Below are 20,560 nucleotides of genomic sequence, written 5' to 3'. Positions count from 1 at the left end.
TGTGTGATTCCACTGATTGATTAAATATGAAATCAATATGGCCCTGCTAATTACCATTTCTTACAGTCTCAGGGACTGAATAATGAAGGGAGCAGCTTATTGCCAAAATCAGGCTAAAGGCCACTTGTAGCGCTAAGTTCATGTATTATTACCTCAAAATTTCCCATTGACAGAACTTCATGATCAATCAGGCATTTCTTCAGATACCTTACAATAAAATAAACAAGTCTTGAAACATAAAACAACAATCTTCGCTTCTGATATGGAAAATGAATAAATTATAAACTGTTGATGTGAAGTGATTTTGAAAGTAATTATATATTAAATGGCCATTGCAGTGAATGAAGCAAATTTAAGGAAGGAAGGAAGGAAGGAAGAGCAGTTTACAGTCCCCCTGCCCCCTTATTATTAGAGTGTTGTCATCACTAATGTGCAGCAGAAAGCTGAACAACTCAGTCACTCACCACACAACAGCTCCAAGAGAACTCAAAGCCAATTTACTGTTATCACCTGGTGTCAGGCCTATGGGATCTATAGCAGCAAAACACAGCCATCAGAAAAATTTAGGTCTAAACTATGACATGATGATCTCTTATCCTGAAATATTCTCTGTATATAGATTGGAAATAAAACTCCAAAAACACTTATCATTAATAATTCACGATGGAAAAACAAAAGAAATGTTTTATTAATCAATATCTGATACAAATTTCTCTTTATTTACATAACACGTTTCTTTCGATTTTCCCTGTTAAAATGTCTTGAATTACCAAAAATACTTTGTGGACATTACCACTTTAATGCTGTCGTTTAATAAGTCAAGACATACAGTACAGGCTGCAGGAATAGCAGCACTTACATGCACGTAAAATGTGAGCAATATAGCTGATTTACACACAAAATACACGTGAACCCTAACAAATAAAAAAACTATTATGATAAACACTAACTTCTCGGGATTGTTTATATAAGTTAGTAAGTGATATAAATCTTAGGTGAACGCAAAGTTGATAGTGAAGGGAAAATCCACTAAAAAAAACTTTTCCTCACCACAGTCATACATGTATCTATGGTGCCCAATAAGGGTATCACTATGTCGTGTTGTCACTCTCAACTTTTTCCCCGACTTTTGGTTGCTTGATTACGAGATATTAAGCACCAATTCCTTTGTAAATACCCCAAAAATATCAATAGGTCTTGAAGAAAATCAATTTGTTGCAAATCTTTAATTCTTATAATCTGACAGTGAGATGTGGATGATGTGAAACCAATAAAAATTACATGTGAAAGTGAAGCTTCAGAAAGGAAGAGTATGTGTATTCAAAACGTAAACAGTCAAGCTAAAAACCCTTGAATGAACCAAACTCTTGATAACATCACTACTTTAATACTTATACACGCACTTAATGAGCCTCTGCATGTAAATTTTCACTGCACTTTCCAAAAAGTTGCGTGTATTTTTTACATGGACTTTGGCGTTCTTTTTTTTACTCGCGTGTTTTGTGTGTGTAAATTGAGTGTAAATTGCATGCAATATGGCGTCTTTTCACGCAGGAAACACACGTGTAATGCTGACATACCCGCCACCTGTACTGTACAATATTGGTGTCAGATCTGTACCACATTTACAAAGTCTTGGCTTCGCCTCAAGTTTGTAAATGTGATACTGATATGCCCCTCGTATTGTATAAAAAAAAGTAAAGTCACTGCTTACGGGCCAGAAGGCCCATCAGGCCGGCACTTATCTGCGGTTTCCGTAGCATGAAGTGACTAGGAATATTTATACTCCCCCCTGGATGGGATGCTAGTCCATCGCAGGGTTACCCCCAGCATTAAATTCGCCGGTACCCATTTATACACCTGGGTGGAGAGAGGCACCGTGAGAATAAAGACAGTGTCTTGCCCAAGAACACAACACAATGTCCCCGGCCAGGCCCCAAACCCGGACCACTCGATCCGGAGTCGAGGGCACTAACCATGAGGCCACCGCACCCCCTGAATTGCATAGACTACTGCTTTATTACCTCCATCTGTTAATTTCTTTAACACATCTGGCCAGCTCTAGAATAGAAAAATAAGGCATGCTACAACTTCTCCAGAATGCTTTCTTTTTTTTGCAGTTCTGTCTTAACAATTTCCCTTTGGCTTCAAAGTCTTTTCCTTTTGCTACTCCCAGTTCCCATGTGCCATTTCATATTTTCCTCACATACCATCTTTTGCATGTCAACAATACAGAACAATAAATTCTCTTCACAGCTGTTGGCTATTATGGAACCACTACATGTACCACAGACTTCAAGAAACAAGTTACCTTTACAGAACTCTCTGTGCTGTTATTGTTTTCTTTGAAATATTCCTCTTCTGCAAAAACTTTTAATGTTTTGCTTGGCTCCCAGAACTGGGACCCTGTTAAATTTGGAAAATAATGTAACATGAAAATGAAAGCTACATGTACTATCAAAGGAAAAAAAAATGAGGAGTAAAACGGTAAATAAAAGTAAATTTAGAGGACAGCAATAATGAACTCTTCGTACAGGTAAAATGTTTTTTGCGCAGATAGCTAGGGGCATTGAGGACTTCAGAAATCAAAAGACCATGGCTGTATTAATGGGAACACTTAAGCAGCTGCAAAGACTAAAGGAAATAAATTCTGGCTCTTCTACCACTGAGCTGTCAAGCAAAACTAGGTGCGTGTCAATTGCTGAAGTTGCTCCATTACCACTACAACAACCTTTCACTTAGAAAGTTGACACTGTACATAGTGGAAGACAAAGCCCCGGTCTACCCCCTGTAGAGAAGAGTTTGTTACTCTCAGTCCTAATCCGTGGTGGACTGAATGAAATGGCTGCCTTGTTGAAGCAGAATAACTAATGGCTGCTTGTTATTGAGCCAATATGTTGTGTGACTGCCTCGGATTAAAATCTTTCCAGGAGCGGGATAAGGCTTCCTTCATATAACAAGGATATAGTGTGTTACTGTGCATACCTGGAATAAGATATTCTTTCATAGATGACATCAATTCATGATTAAGCACATGTTGAGTTTTGAGCATTAAACCACCACGGGGGCACAGTACCTGGCAAATGTCACACATACTATAATGAGTACACCTTATTAATTTTGCTCATACATTTTGTTTTGCCAATGTATGTTTAGATCATGTAACAATACTCAAGAGAGTATTAATTTTCCTCCAAAGGCAGCCATAATTATTCAAACTGGCATGCACTTGTCTTAAATGATCTGGACAAAGGATCAAATCTCCTGAAAATCAGTAAAATTAATGATCTGTTGTGGGAAACAAAATGCAACAGCAAATATGAGCGGTTGCATATTAAATTTAAAACAAACTCTGGAGAGCCAAACAGCAGCCTGGAGCTGGAGCTGGAACCATAAATATTTTCCTGGAAATTAACTTGGACTAATTTTTTATGTCGTTTTACAACTTAGTAATTAAATAAATGTGCAACTGTAGCATTACAGTTAAGGAATGAGTTTAGAGACAAAAACCATCCAAGCTGGGCTATGGATTGTTAATTAGTTGCCTTTTACCATTCTTGGCTTCTTCTTAATTAGCTAGGGACTTCCTACAGTCTAAAACTTGATAAAGTACATGTAACATGGTCCTGGTGAGAGTAGCCATGAGGAAAGTTGTGGGTAATATTGACTCACGTTTCAACAACCTGAGAAGAAAATATTACTGAGTCTAGTAATGTGTGTCGTGCAAGTGAAATGTATACGTACTCTGGAATTTGATCTACAATCATGTAAATGATCAGTGGATATATATGGGTTATTGACCGAGCTTGTTCGGTCAAGATGGCTGGATATTGGCCAAGTTCTTTCCAGCCATTTTGACCGAACAAGCTTCGTCAATTAAGGGTTTATTATATGGAATAAAACACCAAGATATAGCTCTATCTTGCCTGCTCAGGTAGCCAGTCACAGTGCAGGATTTGGTTTATCTTGCCTGATTATGGGGCTAGTCATAATTATAATAAATGATGTTACTGGTCAGTCTAGTCAGCAGAAACATGGATGGCAAGATTGTGAATGGTGTTTCAATCTATTCAAGTCATTCTGATCGCTCAATTGTTTCTTCTTACCTGAACAATAATAACTACATCAAGTTTTGATATGACTCCAGGGTTCAAACTATCATTTAGCTAAATTTTGGTACCATTTGTTGCAAACTCAAAGTTACTGCAAGTGCCTGAAACTGCAAAGAGGATTGTGCTTTACTTCACACCTGTACTGGAGTGTAATGAGCGACCAGAGTCCTGAGACGAGAAGCTTGGCGATCATCTTGAAATTGTCCAATCTTGAAAAAAAGAGATTATCCATAAATTCAAATATTACAGCTTACAAACAGAAAAAGGATTTTAGTATTAGTATCTGTACATTTTCAGAGGAAATTTTCATAAAAGAATGCTAGCCATTAGCAAAGCAACAAACTGTTCCTGGATTATACATGCTTTATTAATACATGTTGTATAAAGCTTTTTTAGTTTTCTTCTTTGCATAGCTGTTTTATTCCTGAAAGTGGCACTCTGCGGACACGTTTTGTTCATCACCTGACCTTAGTACAGAACATGTCCTCAGCAGTAGTTTTGTATTTGCCTAAATTATTTATCTCTTTATCTCGGCAACCCAGCGTGAGAAGATAATTATTTTATAACAACCTCAGCAGTACAAACAAGAATAAGCAAAGGCAGAAGGTAGAATCCCTACATTTAGTTAAATAGATGACTAAAAAAAGAACGAGGATAATGACATAGTCCATACGAAAAACTCCTTAGGGCCTAGGGAAAAAAAGGTTACTGGAACAAAGATTACATAAAATCCTTTGTACAATCTATAAACTTGCACACAAACCCCAGAGAGTCTGGTGGAGTTAATATCATCAAGAGAAAAACTAAATTCCTTGAAAGGAAGAGACATTCTATCAATATCAAAGGTTGACACCATGAAGTTCAAACTAAAGCCCTGGCGTTATACCAGGCAACCAAACTTTGGAACAGCTTACCAAATATTGTTGGAGCGTCATCGGATTTCAAAATGTTTAGAAACCTTTTAGTCAACGAATCAATACTCTTATTTCGTATGTAAACTGATTTTATCTTGCCATAACTATCATACCTTGTACATGTATATCATATGATATGATATACATGTACAAGGTGTGATATACATGTACTACCGTGGCAAGCTGTAAACTAGCTGGTACAGTTTTTGCCATACAGCTAAGCATATGTTTCCACATTAACTTAAGTTACAGTTCAGTTTCACTCACATGAAATTTTCCAATAGATGTATCAACAAAACAAACTCCATAACAGCTTTCACCAGAATCGTCAGAGCCCTGAAAGAAAGTATTTTGAAAACCTCATCACTGAAGTTCGGAACATTCCTTGATTGGAAACGAAAAAAATATTGAAAATTTTGATGTAAATATCAAATAACTACAAGTGGAAACTCTTTAGTTTGAAGATGCTGAGGGCTTAATTACAATAAGAATGTATCAAACACCTTCTCAGAAATAGCCAGAAGATAAGCTGCCTCACTGTCAGTACAATCACCATCGAGAAAACTATAGGTCTTTGTCCCTGCAACAAATAGAAAAAGTGGTAATGAAACCAAGAACGATAACAACAACAATATCATTAATAATAATGTAATTGAATTTTCCTTGCAGTACCTTTTTAGATTCCATGCTATAATCTTACAGCAAAACTACCGGCAAATGCACAATGTTTGGGATTCCTTGGGAGAAAAACTGTCAGTGTCACTTAAAACTCCCTGTTAATAAGCAGACAATACATTTTTTTTATTTCACCTCCTATTTCTCTGGTAGACTTTCATATACTGGACTAAAATGGCATAGGACAAAAGAACCATCAGTATTCCGATTAGGCCTTGCTAATTAGATATTGTTATGTTCACTTTGTTCTTTTGTTTTATGGACATTAATTATTTCAGATCCAGTATACAGTGTAGCAAAGACCAGCTTATTTCTCCAACTTAACACAACACCTTTGACAGCGAAAAAATTATGGCAATCTTCCAAATTTTGAGACTGATATCTCCGACAGTGACTCTGAATCTGGCTGTGCACATGTGGCGCAGCTAATTACATGTACCACTAAACCAGCCTGCATTTAATCCAATAATGAAAAATTACTTTTAAAAGGGGGGAAGGAATAGACAGTGCAAGAAGAATTATCTACTGTAGGTGATGACTATCTGCATGTACAAAAATAAATCTGAGAATTCGAAAATGTACGTTAAAGGATGTTATTTGCATGGGTAATCAAATGGCGATGAGTCAAATTAATTTCACAAGTATACATTTCGATTAGCTCTTCATATCATGGGTGACATATTACTCCTTTATTTTCAAACCTGGGTGCCATTTTGGCACTGTAGGAAAAATTGCCAAGGCAACATTGTAATTTCACATGTAAAATTACCGGTATAAATTATTGCTGAAATTTTGTGCCAAAATTAAAGAGTGATTTGTCACCCATGTTATTAGAACAATAATCTATTTACCTTTTGTAATTACTGCACATATTTCCCTTTTGACCACTTGGTCAGATCTTGAAACAGTATGAACTGTGGCAAAAACATAGAGAGAAAATTAACATTAGGGACAAACAACTTGGCCTTTGAGTTTTGGAGAGGGAGTCAACACTTTCTGGAATATGAAATTTTTCTGACCATCAGTATTTGCCAAAAAAAATTCTCTTGCACAACCTGTTTTAATTGTGCAATAATTATTAGTTTAATTACTGCCCATCTTGTGCTCTTGTGCACTAATTACATTGAGGTCATAAATTAAATGGTAGATTACTAGAATAATTATGAGCATCTATTTGAGCCTGGAGACTGAAGCAACCAAGAGGTTTTCGGATCAGTCTCCAGACATTTTAAAAAATGTTCACGGGGGAATAATTATAATGTTCATAATATACATAATTGAATTGATAGTGACTAAGATACGGTAATTTTAAAGAATGCTGCTCAGACAATAGAATACAGTCACAATTTTTTAAAGAAATTGAACACATTGAGATCTTTCATATCAAGAGGAATGCTTTTCCAATAAAGAGTCCTATTATAAGCCACTGTTTGATTTCCAAAATTGGTGCAACTTTTGATTTGTAGAAGTTTTGCTTACAGGTATATCTAGTGTTACAGGAATGAAAATTAGGTAATAGCACAGTGAAAAAATTTTGAAACAGTTTTGGCAGGAGGCATTTATGCTATAGGTGTGCAAATGTGAGAACGTGACAGCGATAAACAATATTAATTTTACTGTTACAATATCTAATAGATTTAGCAAGGGGAGAATACTCTTCATTTTATAATCACGAGTTTTCACGGAAAATAATTATAAGTCTTAAGACATGGTTTTGTTTAATGTGTGATTGATATGCGCTTCCCAGGCTAGGATTGCATACTTACGATATGTAAGGAAATATTATACTATAATAGAGTTATCTCATTTGAGGGAAAGTTACATGTAGATAGTGTACTGTGACAATATCATGTTGTTTACAGCAGCCAATCAGATTGCACCATTTACACATACTCAAAGAAGTCTTGTTTCTGTCTTTTGTGATGCTTTGACACGGTAGCTTTGTAAGTTTGTTTGCTGAACTAGTCATTAAACCAGTAGAGTTCCAGAGTATTTACCAATCTATTTACATATACCACTTCCCCCCCCCCCCCCCAAAAAAAAAAAATCAACTTATTATCAAGAAGAACATATCTGCATACTTTTCTTGCACCTCTCTTTCATCATTTCTGGTGTTTCTGTTTGTTCCACTCTTGCAACTCTGTAAAGGAGTATTTATGTTTGAGCTGATAATCATTTTTGAAAACAACCAAATGGTCCATAATGAACTTTTCTCAGTAACTTACTTGTATCCCTTTTCAATGAGAGTGTCAGAGTATCGACCAAATGCAATTTCAGGAAAGCCAGCATGGGCAAAATTACCCTGAAAAGGAAAAATTTAATTTATCCCTTTGTCCTTTTATTGCCAACTTTCAACTGTTTCGGAGCCACCTTTTACATGCAACTTTCCACTTCAGTTGCACTTGCGAAGGAACCAAGAAGAGGCGAACTGTAGTAAGTATTTTCACAACTTTCTACATTACATTTTATCAAGGGTTCCAACCAGTTTGGAGTAAGGAGTAAAAGGGAGCTTGCAAGTGAAAAGTGCAGTTTACTTATTTTCAGTTGAACACAGGATCTGGAGATGTGCTACAAAATGAAAGTGTGCTTCATTTTCATGGGATGATTGAGATCCAACAAATCAAAGTTATTTAAAGAAAAATACATTCAAAGATTGAAAATTATTAAGTGCATACATGTAGAAAACCATTTTTAGTTCATTGATTATCTTTATTCTTGGAAACAAAATAGAAAATACCCTCATATAGATTAGTCCAAGTTCTTTCACACCAACAGTTGCATCCATGTTGTATAATTCATAGAACTTTCCAATCTGGCATAAAAAGAGGAAAAGGTGAAATCTACCCTCACTAACATCAGTTCAGGCTGTACTGGGGGCATAAAGTGCTGGATCATTCTTTAAAATCGACCAAATATTGTTTAATAAAATCAATATTCCAATAATCTCAAATGGGCATTACATGTATTCACAACATTACGTAAGTAGCATCTGTGTAATAAGCAACTTTGTAATCTACAAGTAACTAGTTTTGCCAGTGATTCCTGGTCTGTTTTTTTTTTTTTATCAAAGCTGTCAGCAGGGCAAGTGTGTGTTGTGATACACTTGCCCATCCAACACATGGCATTGTATACTGCAGTGCTCTTATGTTAACCCATTGACCCCTGGGAGTGACACTTGACAGATTTTACTCTGTCTAACACCAGACGATTTTACTCATCAACTGGTGGCATCCTAGGGTGCTTGAGGATCAAGTGCTTGAATGGGTTAACCTAGTCAAAAACACCATGTATGTCCCTTCCCTTAACCCATTGACCCCTGGGAGTGAGACTTAACAGATTTAACTCCGTCAAATGCCAGATGATTTTACTTGGGGCATCATAGGGCGTTTGAGGTGTTAATGGGTTCAACTGGACATACAATCAAATACTGGGCAGCGGTATTTTGCAGAATTATGCCAATCGCTGATTGGTTAGCTATCAGTTACTAGTAGTGCATGTCCTTTAATTATTGTTGCATGCATGTGCAGTTCTTACCATCAAATACTGATTTTATAACGCTCGGAGTCTGGTATTTGGCGTTCTGCAAAATACCCCTACCATCAAATCTTAATTTGTGGGTCTCTTGCTAAGGTTCTTGAGAAGAAGTTTGTGTAACCAACATGACAAATGCATAAAATTCATTTCATCTGAACCCTCCTGTGTCATACCAGAAGTGAAAACGTGCAATTTTGAAAAGATTTAAAATTTGGAAAAGACGTATAAAGATATTAATTAAGCACTCACTCGTCCAAAGGACAACTAATAGTATACATGTATTGGCCTGAGTAATTTTATTTGTCCATACAAGTTCTTAGTCCTTTTAAATGACTGAGCAAATGCAGTATTATAACTCAAAAGGTTTTGGCCTGTGATTCTCTAGCTCAAACCGATGGACCATGGTTGTTCTGCACACCTTAAAGAAGAGAACTGTATCATAATTTTCAGCCTTTAACTGCCACCACTGTTTCATTGCCTGGAAAAAAAAAGATGTTTGATTTCATTTTTCCCACAAGATAACATACTTCAAAACAGCATATCATTTCACAGTAGTTTTCCTCACTAATTTATCTGAGTATTTGACTTATTTTGTCGTTGAACCAAAATTTATGGTTTCTAGAAATGCCCTGTTGAAACCAGTGACTGTCTGAGAGTTGCAAGCAACACTTTGATCTCATTAAATTTTTTACTATGAATTTTGTGCATAAATGGAGGTTGTTCTCTCAATTCAAGTGCCAAGGAGAGCAACTCAAGTGATCTTTTGTGCTTTTTCCCTTTTGTTTAGCCCAGCTGTCAGGCAAGTACAAATTGACTAAAACGTCCTATTTATGTTTAGTTTCACCTGTTAGATTGTATTTTCTATCTTTTATATTTTTGCTCGTTGTTTTAATAGCCCAGTTTAATTAATCAGGGGAATGAGCCCTCTGAATATAATTTTTATTGGCATTCCAGCAGAGTGACTTGTTATCGTGATAATCCCAGTGAAACACTCTGTACCCCTAAACACTTAACTGGTATTTAAACTTTTGACCTTCATTGTTCACTATGTTCACCACGAGCTACAGTTCAACTGTTCTTAACGAAGGTCAGAAAATGTTAAAATATATACATAGCTTTAAGTAACCTTAGTCACATTTAAATTGGTCCCACGAAATAAAGGGCCCTACACCTACAATGATCTTGAATATTCAACTTTTTGCACCTCAAACTAAAAGAACTCAAAAAAACTTACAGGTGTAACATCTTTAGAATTTAAAAATGATGAAGGAACCTGAAATGAAGATAGCACATGACAAAAAATTAGACATGTAATTTTTGAATAATGCATAGGGACATAATAAGTTTTTATATTTGAATAAACATCTCGCAGAATTCACTCATGTTTATCAAATTTAAATGTTTTGGAAATAGCAGACAAGCTGCCTCAAGCTCACAGTTCAGACTCCCTATATGATCTACACAAATGACTTGCATTAAGTATGCTGAGAGGTTGAAATATTGTAAAAAATATGTGTGACCTCACACAGGAAACTGTACACTAACGCTTGTCCGTTTAACGGCTGAAAGCGTCAGTCAGGCGGGAGTCAGCCGTTAGTAATCTGTTAGTAATCATTAGACGGTTCATGAAAACTGTTAGTAGCAATGGATAAAGCGTTAGTGGTTAATTTAAGCTTACTAGCGTCGCCTGATACCCAAAAAAGTTACGCAGAATTGTCCTCGTCTTTTAACGGAGAGCACTTTACCGCTTGATTCGGCAAATTATGCGCAGAAATGTTTTTTTCAGTGTTTGCTGTGACACTCAGCAGCACAGACTTTCGAAAAACAAAACTTTTCCTTCCAGAAAAATCAAATTAACATTATCGGCTCATCTTACAAACTTTGAATGCAAATCTTGTCTTTTAACTGCGAGAATTTTACCGTTTGATTCAGTGAATTATGCACAGTAGACTGAAAAGATGTTTTCTTTTCAGTGAATTTGCCATGACATTGGCCTCTCGCCCGCACGGGCTTTAGAAAAAACAAAACTTTTTATTCCAGCAGTGTTTTGATGTCCCTTCCCCAGCGCTCGTTTGTCATGTGTTAGCAGAACCTTGCAAACCGTTAGTGGTGCCTTTAAAAGCATTGGCATACTGTCAGGTGCCGTGAGCTTCCATTACCAATCCGTTACTTAGCCGTTAATTTTGCCCGTTTAATGTCAAAACGTTAGTGTACATTTTCCCGTGTGAGATCACATGTTGTATGTTATGTTCTGCTCTTTGTTCATTATTTTAGTGTATTTTTAGAATAAGAATATTGAGAGACTACCTGCAGTTCCTTGATTACATTTACTGAAAAATAAAATAACCCTGGACTGTTTTGAAAAAGCAACCCTTTCATAGGGTGAAGTGGACAACATTACTTTTCTGAGTGTCAACTTTCCATTACAAGTCTAACACGCTTAGTTCTCAAGTCAAGAAAATCTTTTATTTCAGATCTTTTTCACCAAAATTAATGTCCTATCTATTACGTCAGAAGTTCATGACTTCGAGACATTCAACTCTGGTTCACAGATGGGGGTTTTTTAGTTAAAAAATTCCCTTATTTGGATATAATGTAGCTCGAGCATTTTCCTGCACATGCAGCTTTGATCTTAGTTTTGTCCATATTTGGGCATAAAATCGGTGTCCTAAAATCCCAAGCTTTGTTCCAAGGAAAAGAGTCGTAAGTTACATGTTTCCACGTCATGTGCTTCTGGTTACATATAAGTTCCACTTTTTTTATTTTTAAAATAAATTCTTCAATAATAATATCATATTATACTTCTGATGTCTTCATTACCAGTAACGTTCTAGAATCATACTCTGGATGGGTCACTGGCCTGCCATGCTTGTCTCTGTAACAGAGATTAAAAAAAAGACTAAAGGAACTATTTTAAATGAGGTTAAACGAAGTTTAACAAAGTAAACAACTAGGAGCGACTGCAGCGTATTGGTCAGTGGTTGTAGTATACTGGCGCATGTGTGGAATACCTCGTGCTTTGGGCTGTATCGCTTATTTATCAGTGTGGCGGGAAGTAGGAGCATTGTGTGGAGCGTTTAGCGGTTTTCTTTTTTTTTTTTTTTCTTTTCTGCTTTCCACTGTGTATCAGTGTGACGGGTGCCCATTCTTCTCGGGGGCGTGGGGGCTCATGGCTGGGTTGTCAGGTTTTGCCAGCCATCGGTGCAGTCTCCATCTTGGAGCTGGCTGCCAATAGTGGAAGCTCCAGGATGTTTCGGGCACCCAACCTCCAAAGAGCGACGATGTTGTTTAATGAATTTTTTGGCTAACATGTAAAACAGGTATCAGTCTTCAAAGAAAAACTGGCAAGAAAATTAATACTTAAGAAACACAAATTAATTTTAGACGAAAGTCCATTTTCCCCTTAATTAAATTGGAAGGTGGGTTCCTAGGGATATCCAGGGGATCCACTGAGGCATGTCAGTCCCTTATAGCCAGAATACCACTGTAGAGTCAATATTATTCTTTTCAACTCATTGACCCCCCAGGAGTGAGACCTAATAGATTTTACTCTATCTAATGCCAGATGATAATACTGATAATTTTGGGAAGCCAGTAACCCTAAATCATCTATAATAAATTATGCCAATGTCACAACTGAGCTATAAGGTAACAATTAATTGGCAAATAAAAATAATTAATAAATGCTACATGTTATTACAACAATTCAGTACCTTCTTTTGTCTTCTTTCAACCAATCCAACTTTTCATGTGTATAACTTCCTTCGGCATTCTCATTATCAACATTTGGACTGTTGGTTGGTGATGAACTCATCTGAAATCTTGCCAGAGACTCTGCGGCCTTACTGGCTGAACTTGATACCTTCTTTATTAACGACCCCGGCAGTACTGCTGACGGTGTAGTTGTGCTTATCATGGATGCCACATTGCTACTGGTGTTTGGAGTGCGGGGCGTGGAAGGCTTACGTGTCTTTGTTTTGTTCTGATGTGGAGTAACCACTTTTCCCCGTTTACGTTTACGAGATGGCTGCGAGAAAAGAGTGTGTGAATTGTAAGCCTAAGGGAAAAGGCAAACTTAGTCACAAGCTACAGTAAAAGGGGATAACAGAGCCATTGCTAATCACTGTTATCATGGACTTCAAAGCTGATGTTTTGAGAATCGCCCTTTGATAAAGTGATTACCGGTAATAATATGGTATAAAGCAACATAAAAATGCACAAATAAATTGAAGGAATGACATGAGTTTGTCAATCTGTAGGGCTCAAGCGTGCCTGAGTTGACACGTTGACTTTTGAAAAGAGAAGCCACAGTCATATTTTAACTGTAGTAGCTTAGAAGGTAGAAATAAAGTGCACAAAATGCTCAAATGCAGCATTATTATTTTTCCAATGTCTCAGCTGAGCACCCAAAACCAACATGTAGTTGATGCCCGTGACATGAGTGATTAACAAATCAAGTACTTATAATAATCAGCCTTCTCAAAAAGATTTTGTGGAGCAGGTTAATTAGCAGAATGGAGGAGTACTGTAGCTACAATCTCGGACAAAACTGTTGAAACAGTGTCACAAATTCACCTTTACTTTTACACATGCCTACTTACGCTCCCCTTCCCACTCCCCTCCCCCCTCAGTCAATGTTGCTGAGTATTGTCATATGTTCTACAGTATATTTCCAACCAAGAGAAATCAACATTTAGTTTGGGGAGAAGGGAAAGGGCGGCTTTTAAGCAGAACGTTTGGATAAGATGTTGGAGTACCAAAAATATTAATGTCGCTTTGTCTCAACTGGTTTTCTCCGAAATCGTAGATTGGCCGGGGTGCCACTGGCACTTAAATGTAACAAGTGGCCTAAGGGCGTGAGCATCTAGGGGCATCCTCTGTGAAACGTTTTTGAAATTTATTTTCTCACAGATGCAATTTAGTGCATTCTTGGTGTATTGAAATGGAAAAAATTGTTGTTGCTCACAGCATAAACAACACATTTGTAATTAAAAGTCGAGTTTAAATTTTCTTTGAAAATTGAAATTTTACAAATTTCAATAGTAATACTCAATTTTTTTATAAATCCAATTGCAAATTACCGGTAAGCAGTTTCCTTAAATATTAAATATTATTAAAAGAATGCATTTTAATATAGACAGTACTTGAGTAAACATATGTCCACATACGGTACATCATAATTTGCTGCTTCTCACAACAACTTCATCAGCAAAAATAATCAGATCATGAGAAAACCTGGCACTGTATCAATTCCCACAACTTCAACAAAGCAGAAGCCTTTTACTAAGACTATCATTGAGAGGCAGGTAAACAAAAATGATTTCGATTAATTTTGAAACTCATTAGATGACGAGCACGTGTTTGGCCTTCACAAGGAAGGAAAAAAGATAAACAGCGGTAAGTTTTTGCGGGTAAATTCTGAATAAACAGAATACTCACCTTCTTTCCTTTACAGTTTTGCAAAGTAAGACGTGATTTCGAAACAAGGTTTGGCTTTTTGCTTTTGATTGTCTGCCATAAGAAGTTCCTAAGACGGTTAAGTGAATTTCACAGTTGACTTTCGCAAACAAAACTGTCCTCGTTTTTATTTTGTTAATGATGGTGCTGTCTTCTTGGCATTTTCTTCCTCTCCAATTTCAATTTCGTCATCAAACAATGCTGGACTGGTCGGTCTTGTGATATGTCGCTATACTTTACCTACTGTAATTTAAATTTTTAGCGCATCAAGGCTAGACTTAACTTTCTCTAAGCTAATTAAACAACGCACTCTGGCGGATGTTCTTTATTTTCTCAGCAAGGATTATTTATTTTCTTTAATATTTTTCTTTTTCCTTTGTTGCCCCTAAAAACTAAATTTTTTGGACTGAAAAGAGACAGCCGAAATTTAAATGGAGGCGGCTCAAAGCGCTGCCAACCGCCGGTTTTGAGAAGGTTGACTATTATTGAAAATTCAAACACACAATGCCTTACTGCAAAACATGGTAACCATTGTTTTTTGGTCATACCTTCGACCTCATGGCATTGGCTGTTGAACAATCGTTTCATTTGCTGCCATGTTAGTTTTTGCAGGAAAAACTGAAAATTGTTTGTGGAGTTTTCGGCACCAGGAACTATTGAATCCTGTGAATCTCATCACAGGAAAAATTGTTTGCAATGGCAGAGTTTGATGCATGAGTTTGACTTACCATGCATAGTCAGAATACCCTTTACGCACATGCAGTTATTCAACTAGAACCAGAGTTTTCCTTACGGTTTTGGATCATTCCAGAGCCTCCCGCACCCCTTCCGCTGGACAAGGGTAATGCAAGCACTGGGAACAAGATTGGCCACACCTTCTATTACCCATTACTCTTAATTTCGCGTGTAGGGCCCAAAATGTTGGGTTAGAATATTAACTTTGGGAGCCAGACTATCACACAGTAATTATAAAAAATACAACTCTTCAAACCTTTTCAATGTTCTCTTCTATCTCATCCTCAGAGTGCACCTCATCTTCTGACTCATTTTCATCAACACCGCTGCTACAACTCTCATCATCATCATCATCAACAGCATCCACATCAGGTTTATAATCATCTGCAGATTAAGGGTAAAAAATAATTAAATTATTTTAATAGCGTAACTTGACATGATAATGAATGGCAACACCTGTGTTAACGAAGTATTGAGAAACTATGAGAAATATGATGAAGAGAAACTAGCATCAACATGATAATGAACATTCTGCTATGTTTCAGGGTTTCACTTGAGAACCCTGGCCCAATAAAAAAGCCTCTCACGCAATAATAGTTATTATCAATATTAAGTTTTTTGCTGGTTTTGCCATCATGTTCAAGGGGTATTATGACAAACAACGTTTTATTTGAAGAAACAGGTGACAAGTACTCACAATATCACGTTTGATGACTTTGTTGTGACTCGCAAAATGTTCTTAACAAGGGGTTAAGGAAACTTTCAAGATAGTTATGAGAAACCAGAATGTGAAAGTTGCCCAAAAACCTCTCCAGATGCTAAGTCTTATTTTGCAATACCTAAGGCACCTGTACTGAGGGAACAACGAGCTGATGCTGTTTAGTTTACGCCGTGCCATGACTGCGATCATGAGTGTTGAAACGTAACGTCTTTGAATTGTCACTTTTTGGACTACATGTGCAATCTATTTTCTTTAGACAAGACTAGCATCAAAGTGTCTTTTTGAGAGCTTGTTTGACACATTCAACCTGAGGTGGCTGCTAGCCACTTGTCTGAAAATGTTGGTCACCATGCGACTCTTAATTTTTGGCTGCACTAACAGCCAGTGGGCAACACTGAAAACTACATAATTTGTGACCTTCACAATTTAACCATTCTATGGAGTTGCATAGCTGAGTGTCAACAAACCTTCACAATCTCCTTCAGACCCAGACTCTATAACACGTCTTTTCTTCGTTTTGGAGTTTCTCAATGTAGCTTTCCGTCTTGGACGTTTGCTGTTGTTCTGAAACACATGGCAGATGATTTTACTCATCAATGGGGGAAGTTTAGAGACTTGATAGATTTTACTGTCTAATGCCAAATGATGTTACTCATCAATGGGCAGCAGTTGAGGGGTCAATGGGTTAAAATACATGTAACAGGGCTCTAAATTTTGACTAATATAGTCGCATTTGAACCTGAATTTTTTTCCCTTTGGGCAAGGCTTGAAATTAACGAAAAAATGCAGTCGCGATTTTGCGACAAGATACGAAAATTTAGTCGCAAAATCGTTGTGCGGCACTGTGTTGTCAGTGGTGTAGCAAAACAAAATGTGAGCCCACAATACTTGAGTTGAAAGAAACTGCTGAAAATGGCAAATGATGTCGAAGGAATGGAGTTGTGCACGTAACATCGCAGCGAAATTACGCTACAATTACGCTATCTTCGGATTGAAAGAAGACTCAAGGCGAGAAACAAAATAATTTTGTCATTTTTTCATTTATTTTAGTAAAAAGAGCAGCAAAGCGGCAACTGCTAACCCTTTTGTTTCGAAAGAGCGAAGATGAAAACAAGTTGCAAAGGGAAAGAATTCAGTCACAAATGGGATGTGTCGCAAATTTGCAACTAGTTTTCACCTTCGTTCTATCGAAATGAAGGTCACTTTGTTGCTACTCCTGCTAAAATAAATGAAGAATTTTCTTTCAATCTGGAGATATGGGGGGCAAATACAGGGCTCGACATTGCGACTCACTGGTCGCCAATGCGACTAAAAATCAAGCGTTGGCGAGTAGATTTTTAGAGCTAGTCGCCAGTGGGCGACTAACCTTCACCTTTTTCCTTCATCCTTTTAACCTCAAAGGCAAATCAACCGTAGTTTTGGATAAAATGCACGATTTATGCGCACAGAAATAACAAAACAAACCCACGACTCTTCTGGCTCTTCGATCATCGAGCGCCATGTTTGATTCAGCAGCTGGTATTGCGGGCGCACTAAACAACACGTGCAATCATTGAAGCGTGAAGTTCACAACGAAGCCTAGGCTTTTTAGCGCTGAAAATATGGAAAACTGGTGATTGTTTATGTTGAGGTTCGTCTATTTATGTAAGCTATAGACTCGATGTTACATGGAAACTTAACAAAAGCACAGGAAACCTGACTAAAGCTGCTTTCACATTGATTATTTACCTCGTAATGCGTAATGATATGTTTTACCAGCCCTTGCTTTCTTTTAAGTTTTAGTATCTCAGTCTTAGAAGCTTACGTGTACCTAAACTTAGGACTATGAAGAAGATTGCATGTGTACAAGATCATCAGAAGAATGAAGAAAAAAATATCAGTGAAAATAATGGCGACTAAAAGTTAAGATCTGGCGACCAAAATTTTTGGATCAGTCGCCAATTGGCGCCTTACTAAAAATGTTAATTTCGAGCCCTGAAATATAGCATAATATAGCTGCGATGTTACATGCATGCCATTCCCTTGAATCCTTCACCATTTTCTTTACACACAAGTATTGTGGGCTGTTTTTTGTTACACCACTAGCGACACAATACAGCACGATGACATTGCAAGTAAAATTTGCGAAATTGCAACTGGACCTTTTTTAATCTCGAGCCTGTGCAACTATCATTGATTTTAAACATCAGTAGCTGTGCAAGCTCAACCTTACATGTAAACTCCCCCATTCCTCTGGGAGAATTCTTGCAAATCAAACAACTGCATCGCTTGTTTTAATAGACCTTTTTGCAGATAAGGCGGCCATTTTGATTTCTATTGTTTCAAAAGACATTACGGGATGTTCAGGGGGCAAATTAAAATGTATTTGCCCCCTGGGCATCCCATAATAGCTATTTGAAACAATAGAAATCAAAATGGCCGCCGTAGCTGCAAAGAAGTCTATTGCAGCAAAATGAACTTGGACTTGTGTGACTTAAGTGAGTTGCATAAAGACAGGCTTTTACTTAAGATATTATAGTCACGCAAACCAACAGCCTTGTTCAAAATAGTAGTCATTTGATACTCATGTGGGATAGCAGGTTTTTCACTTGGTTCTTGTTATGTAATGATTGTGTTTTGTGTATTTGTACATAAAGTACTGATTATAACAGTTGAGTTGTGACAATGGTGAAACCTGAAACAGTTCTTGTGCATGTTGTTTTAGTGTAGGTTTCGTCTGTCCAAGTCATGCTGTAAAGCCCATTTACAGAAACAATAATAAAGTTCTGAGGAAAAGTAAGATTTGCTGTTCGAATAATAATTTGATTCTTAACTGCCACAACAGTCCCTACTATATCACCAGCTTATTTGAAGTACATGGAAGATGATTAGTATTCTACTTTCGCGTTGCTATTTTACCATAAACACCTGCACATAAGCAGCACCCTGAATTGTCACTACTAACATTGCAACAGAAAATACTTCAAAGTCTTACCTACAATTTTAGCACTACCAACTTTGACAAATGATTGATCTTTCTCTGGTATTTGTTGACAAATATTTCTTCATTCAACACAGTTGTTCCATAGATCTTTGCATTACAACAAGAACGTTACGGGAACATTGGTAGCTTAGTACCAAGGCATTAGATCGGACACAAAGATGGAAAAGTGGACGCTGGAAGAGGTCTTTCTCAAATTTAATTAATGTTCCCACAGATAAGCCGCACCCCCCCCCCCCCCCCCACCCCGCGACAATTTTTGGAAAAAAGGTGCCGCTCATCCGTGCGGGTGTTTATGGCATCTTAACAAGTACCTTTCTCCCAGTCACTTCATCTTCATTGTCGTCATCATCACCATCCTTGTTTAAGCTATCATCTGCAATTTTTCTTTTCTGTCCACTTAATTCTATGCTGGGACTCCCAACTAATTGCATTGTTTGCTCACTGTCCCCAGTGGATTCTTCCTCGTCATCAGAAGGCAAGCAATTAACAAGTTCTTTCCTTTCTTCTCTGGTGAGAGACAAGGCATCTTCAGCTTGTCGAGCAGCCTTTTTCGCTGTTGGGTCTCCCACATTATTATTAAACTTTTTAACAAATGGCTTGACCTGCCTGAATAAGATAGCAAACCATAAGAGCTCATATCAAACGTTCCTGTTCAAAATGCAAAAAATTAGCTGAATCAGCAACAGTTGCTGAGATTTCCTTAACCCATTGACACCTCAAACACCCTAGGACACCCCCAGTTGACGAGTATAATCGTCTGGCGTTTATAGACAGAGTAAAATCTGTCAAGTGTCACTCCCAGGGGTCAATGGGTTAACCCATCGACATCCAAACCGGCCGAAACCGGCCAGACTTAGTATTTTACTCTGTCTAACGCCAGACGATTTTACTCGTCAATTGGGAACTCCTGGGAGTCAATGGGTTAAAAATCCAGCCGTTTTTAATCGTGAGCAATGACAATGTCAATCTCCTAGGAGTATTCCAGTTTGTCATAACTGGTATAGGGAATATCTTAATATTAAACACTCACTTCGTCTTCACCCAAGCTCTGCTTGGCGGCTCACCGAAAAATTGTACATGACACTTATCCTTCAGCTGAAATAGTCCTTGTGTAGGATGATTACAAACCAAACTCGGCCACCAAGGATGTCCCTCGAGTTTCGCCCACAGAATGTCGTACAGTTGAATTTGCGCCGAACACGATTCTTCGTTCTTGCTCAAGATTGATCGTTCCTCCGCCTTCCCATTTGCTCTCGCTTTATTCTGGTTGATCGACGGAAAGCCCTGCGCTTCTTCTTTCGGGGAATTACTTTTCTTTTTGTCTGCTATTTCGCTGCAAGCCGGTGAGGGTGGTCTCTTGGCTTTGGGTGTTTTGTTGAAGTAGGAGAAAAGAGTCGACATGTTTGTATTATTCTGAGACTCGGGTGAA

At 37.5% G+C, this 20,560-nt stretch overlaps 1 protein-coding gene across 1 annotated transcript in view; it reads right to left on the bottom strand.

The window, feature by feature from the left end:
• LOC138004338 (DNA mismatch repair protein Msh6-like) overlaps positions 1–20,560 on the bottom strand; it is a 41,335-nt gene extending 20,775 nt beyond the window's left edge. Inside the window, exons 1-20 of the mRNA XM_068850822.1 lie at positions 20,162–20,560; positions 19,443–19,737; positions 16,616–16,712; positions 15,684–15,811; positions 12,949–13,262; positions 12,056–12,110; positions 10,470–10,508; positions 9,654–9,713; positions 8,439–8,513; positions 7,927–8,003; positions 7,783–7,841; positions 6,553–6,615; positions 5,530–5,606; positions 5,294–5,362; positions 4,250–4,321; positions 2,986–3,076; positions 2,312–2,406; positions 2,025–2,061; positions 465–531; positions 153–207 (exon numbers count right to left, since the gene is read on the bottom strand). Coding sequence (XP_068706923.1) covers positions 153–207; positions 465–531; positions 2,025–2,061; positions 2,312–2,406; positions 2,986–3,076; positions 4,250–4,321; positions 5,294–5,362; positions 5,530–5,606; positions 6,553–6,615; positions 7,783–7,841; positions 7,927–8,003; positions 8,439–8,513; positions 9,654–9,713; positions 10,470–10,508; positions 12,056–12,110; positions 12,949–13,262; positions 15,684–15,811; positions 16,616–16,712; positions 19,443–19,737; positions 20,162–20,532 — 2,196 coding nt within the window. The 5' untranslated portion in view covers positions 20,533–20,560. The remainder of the gene's footprint in view (positions 1–152; positions 208–464; positions 532–2,024; positions 2,062–2,311; positions 2,407–2,985; positions 3,077–4,249; positions 4,322–5,293; positions 5,363–5,529; positions 5,607–6,552; positions 6,616–7,782; positions 7,842–7,926; positions 8,004–8,438; positions 8,514–9,653; positions 9,714–10,469; positions 10,509–12,055; positions 12,111–12,948; positions 13,263–15,683; positions 15,812–16,615; positions 16,713–19,442; positions 19,738–20,161) is intronic.

Source organism: Montipora foliosa, chromosome 5, assembly GCF_036669935.1.
Source record: "Montipora foliosa isolate CH-2021 chromosome 5, ASM3666993v2, whole genome shotgun sequence".
NCBI lineage: Eukaryota > Metazoa > Cnidaria > Anthozoa > Scleractinia > Acroporidae > Montipora > Montipora foliosa.
The sequence above is the reverse complement of the archived record's forward strand: the minus strand, read 5'-3'. Positions and strand labels throughout refer to the sequence as shown.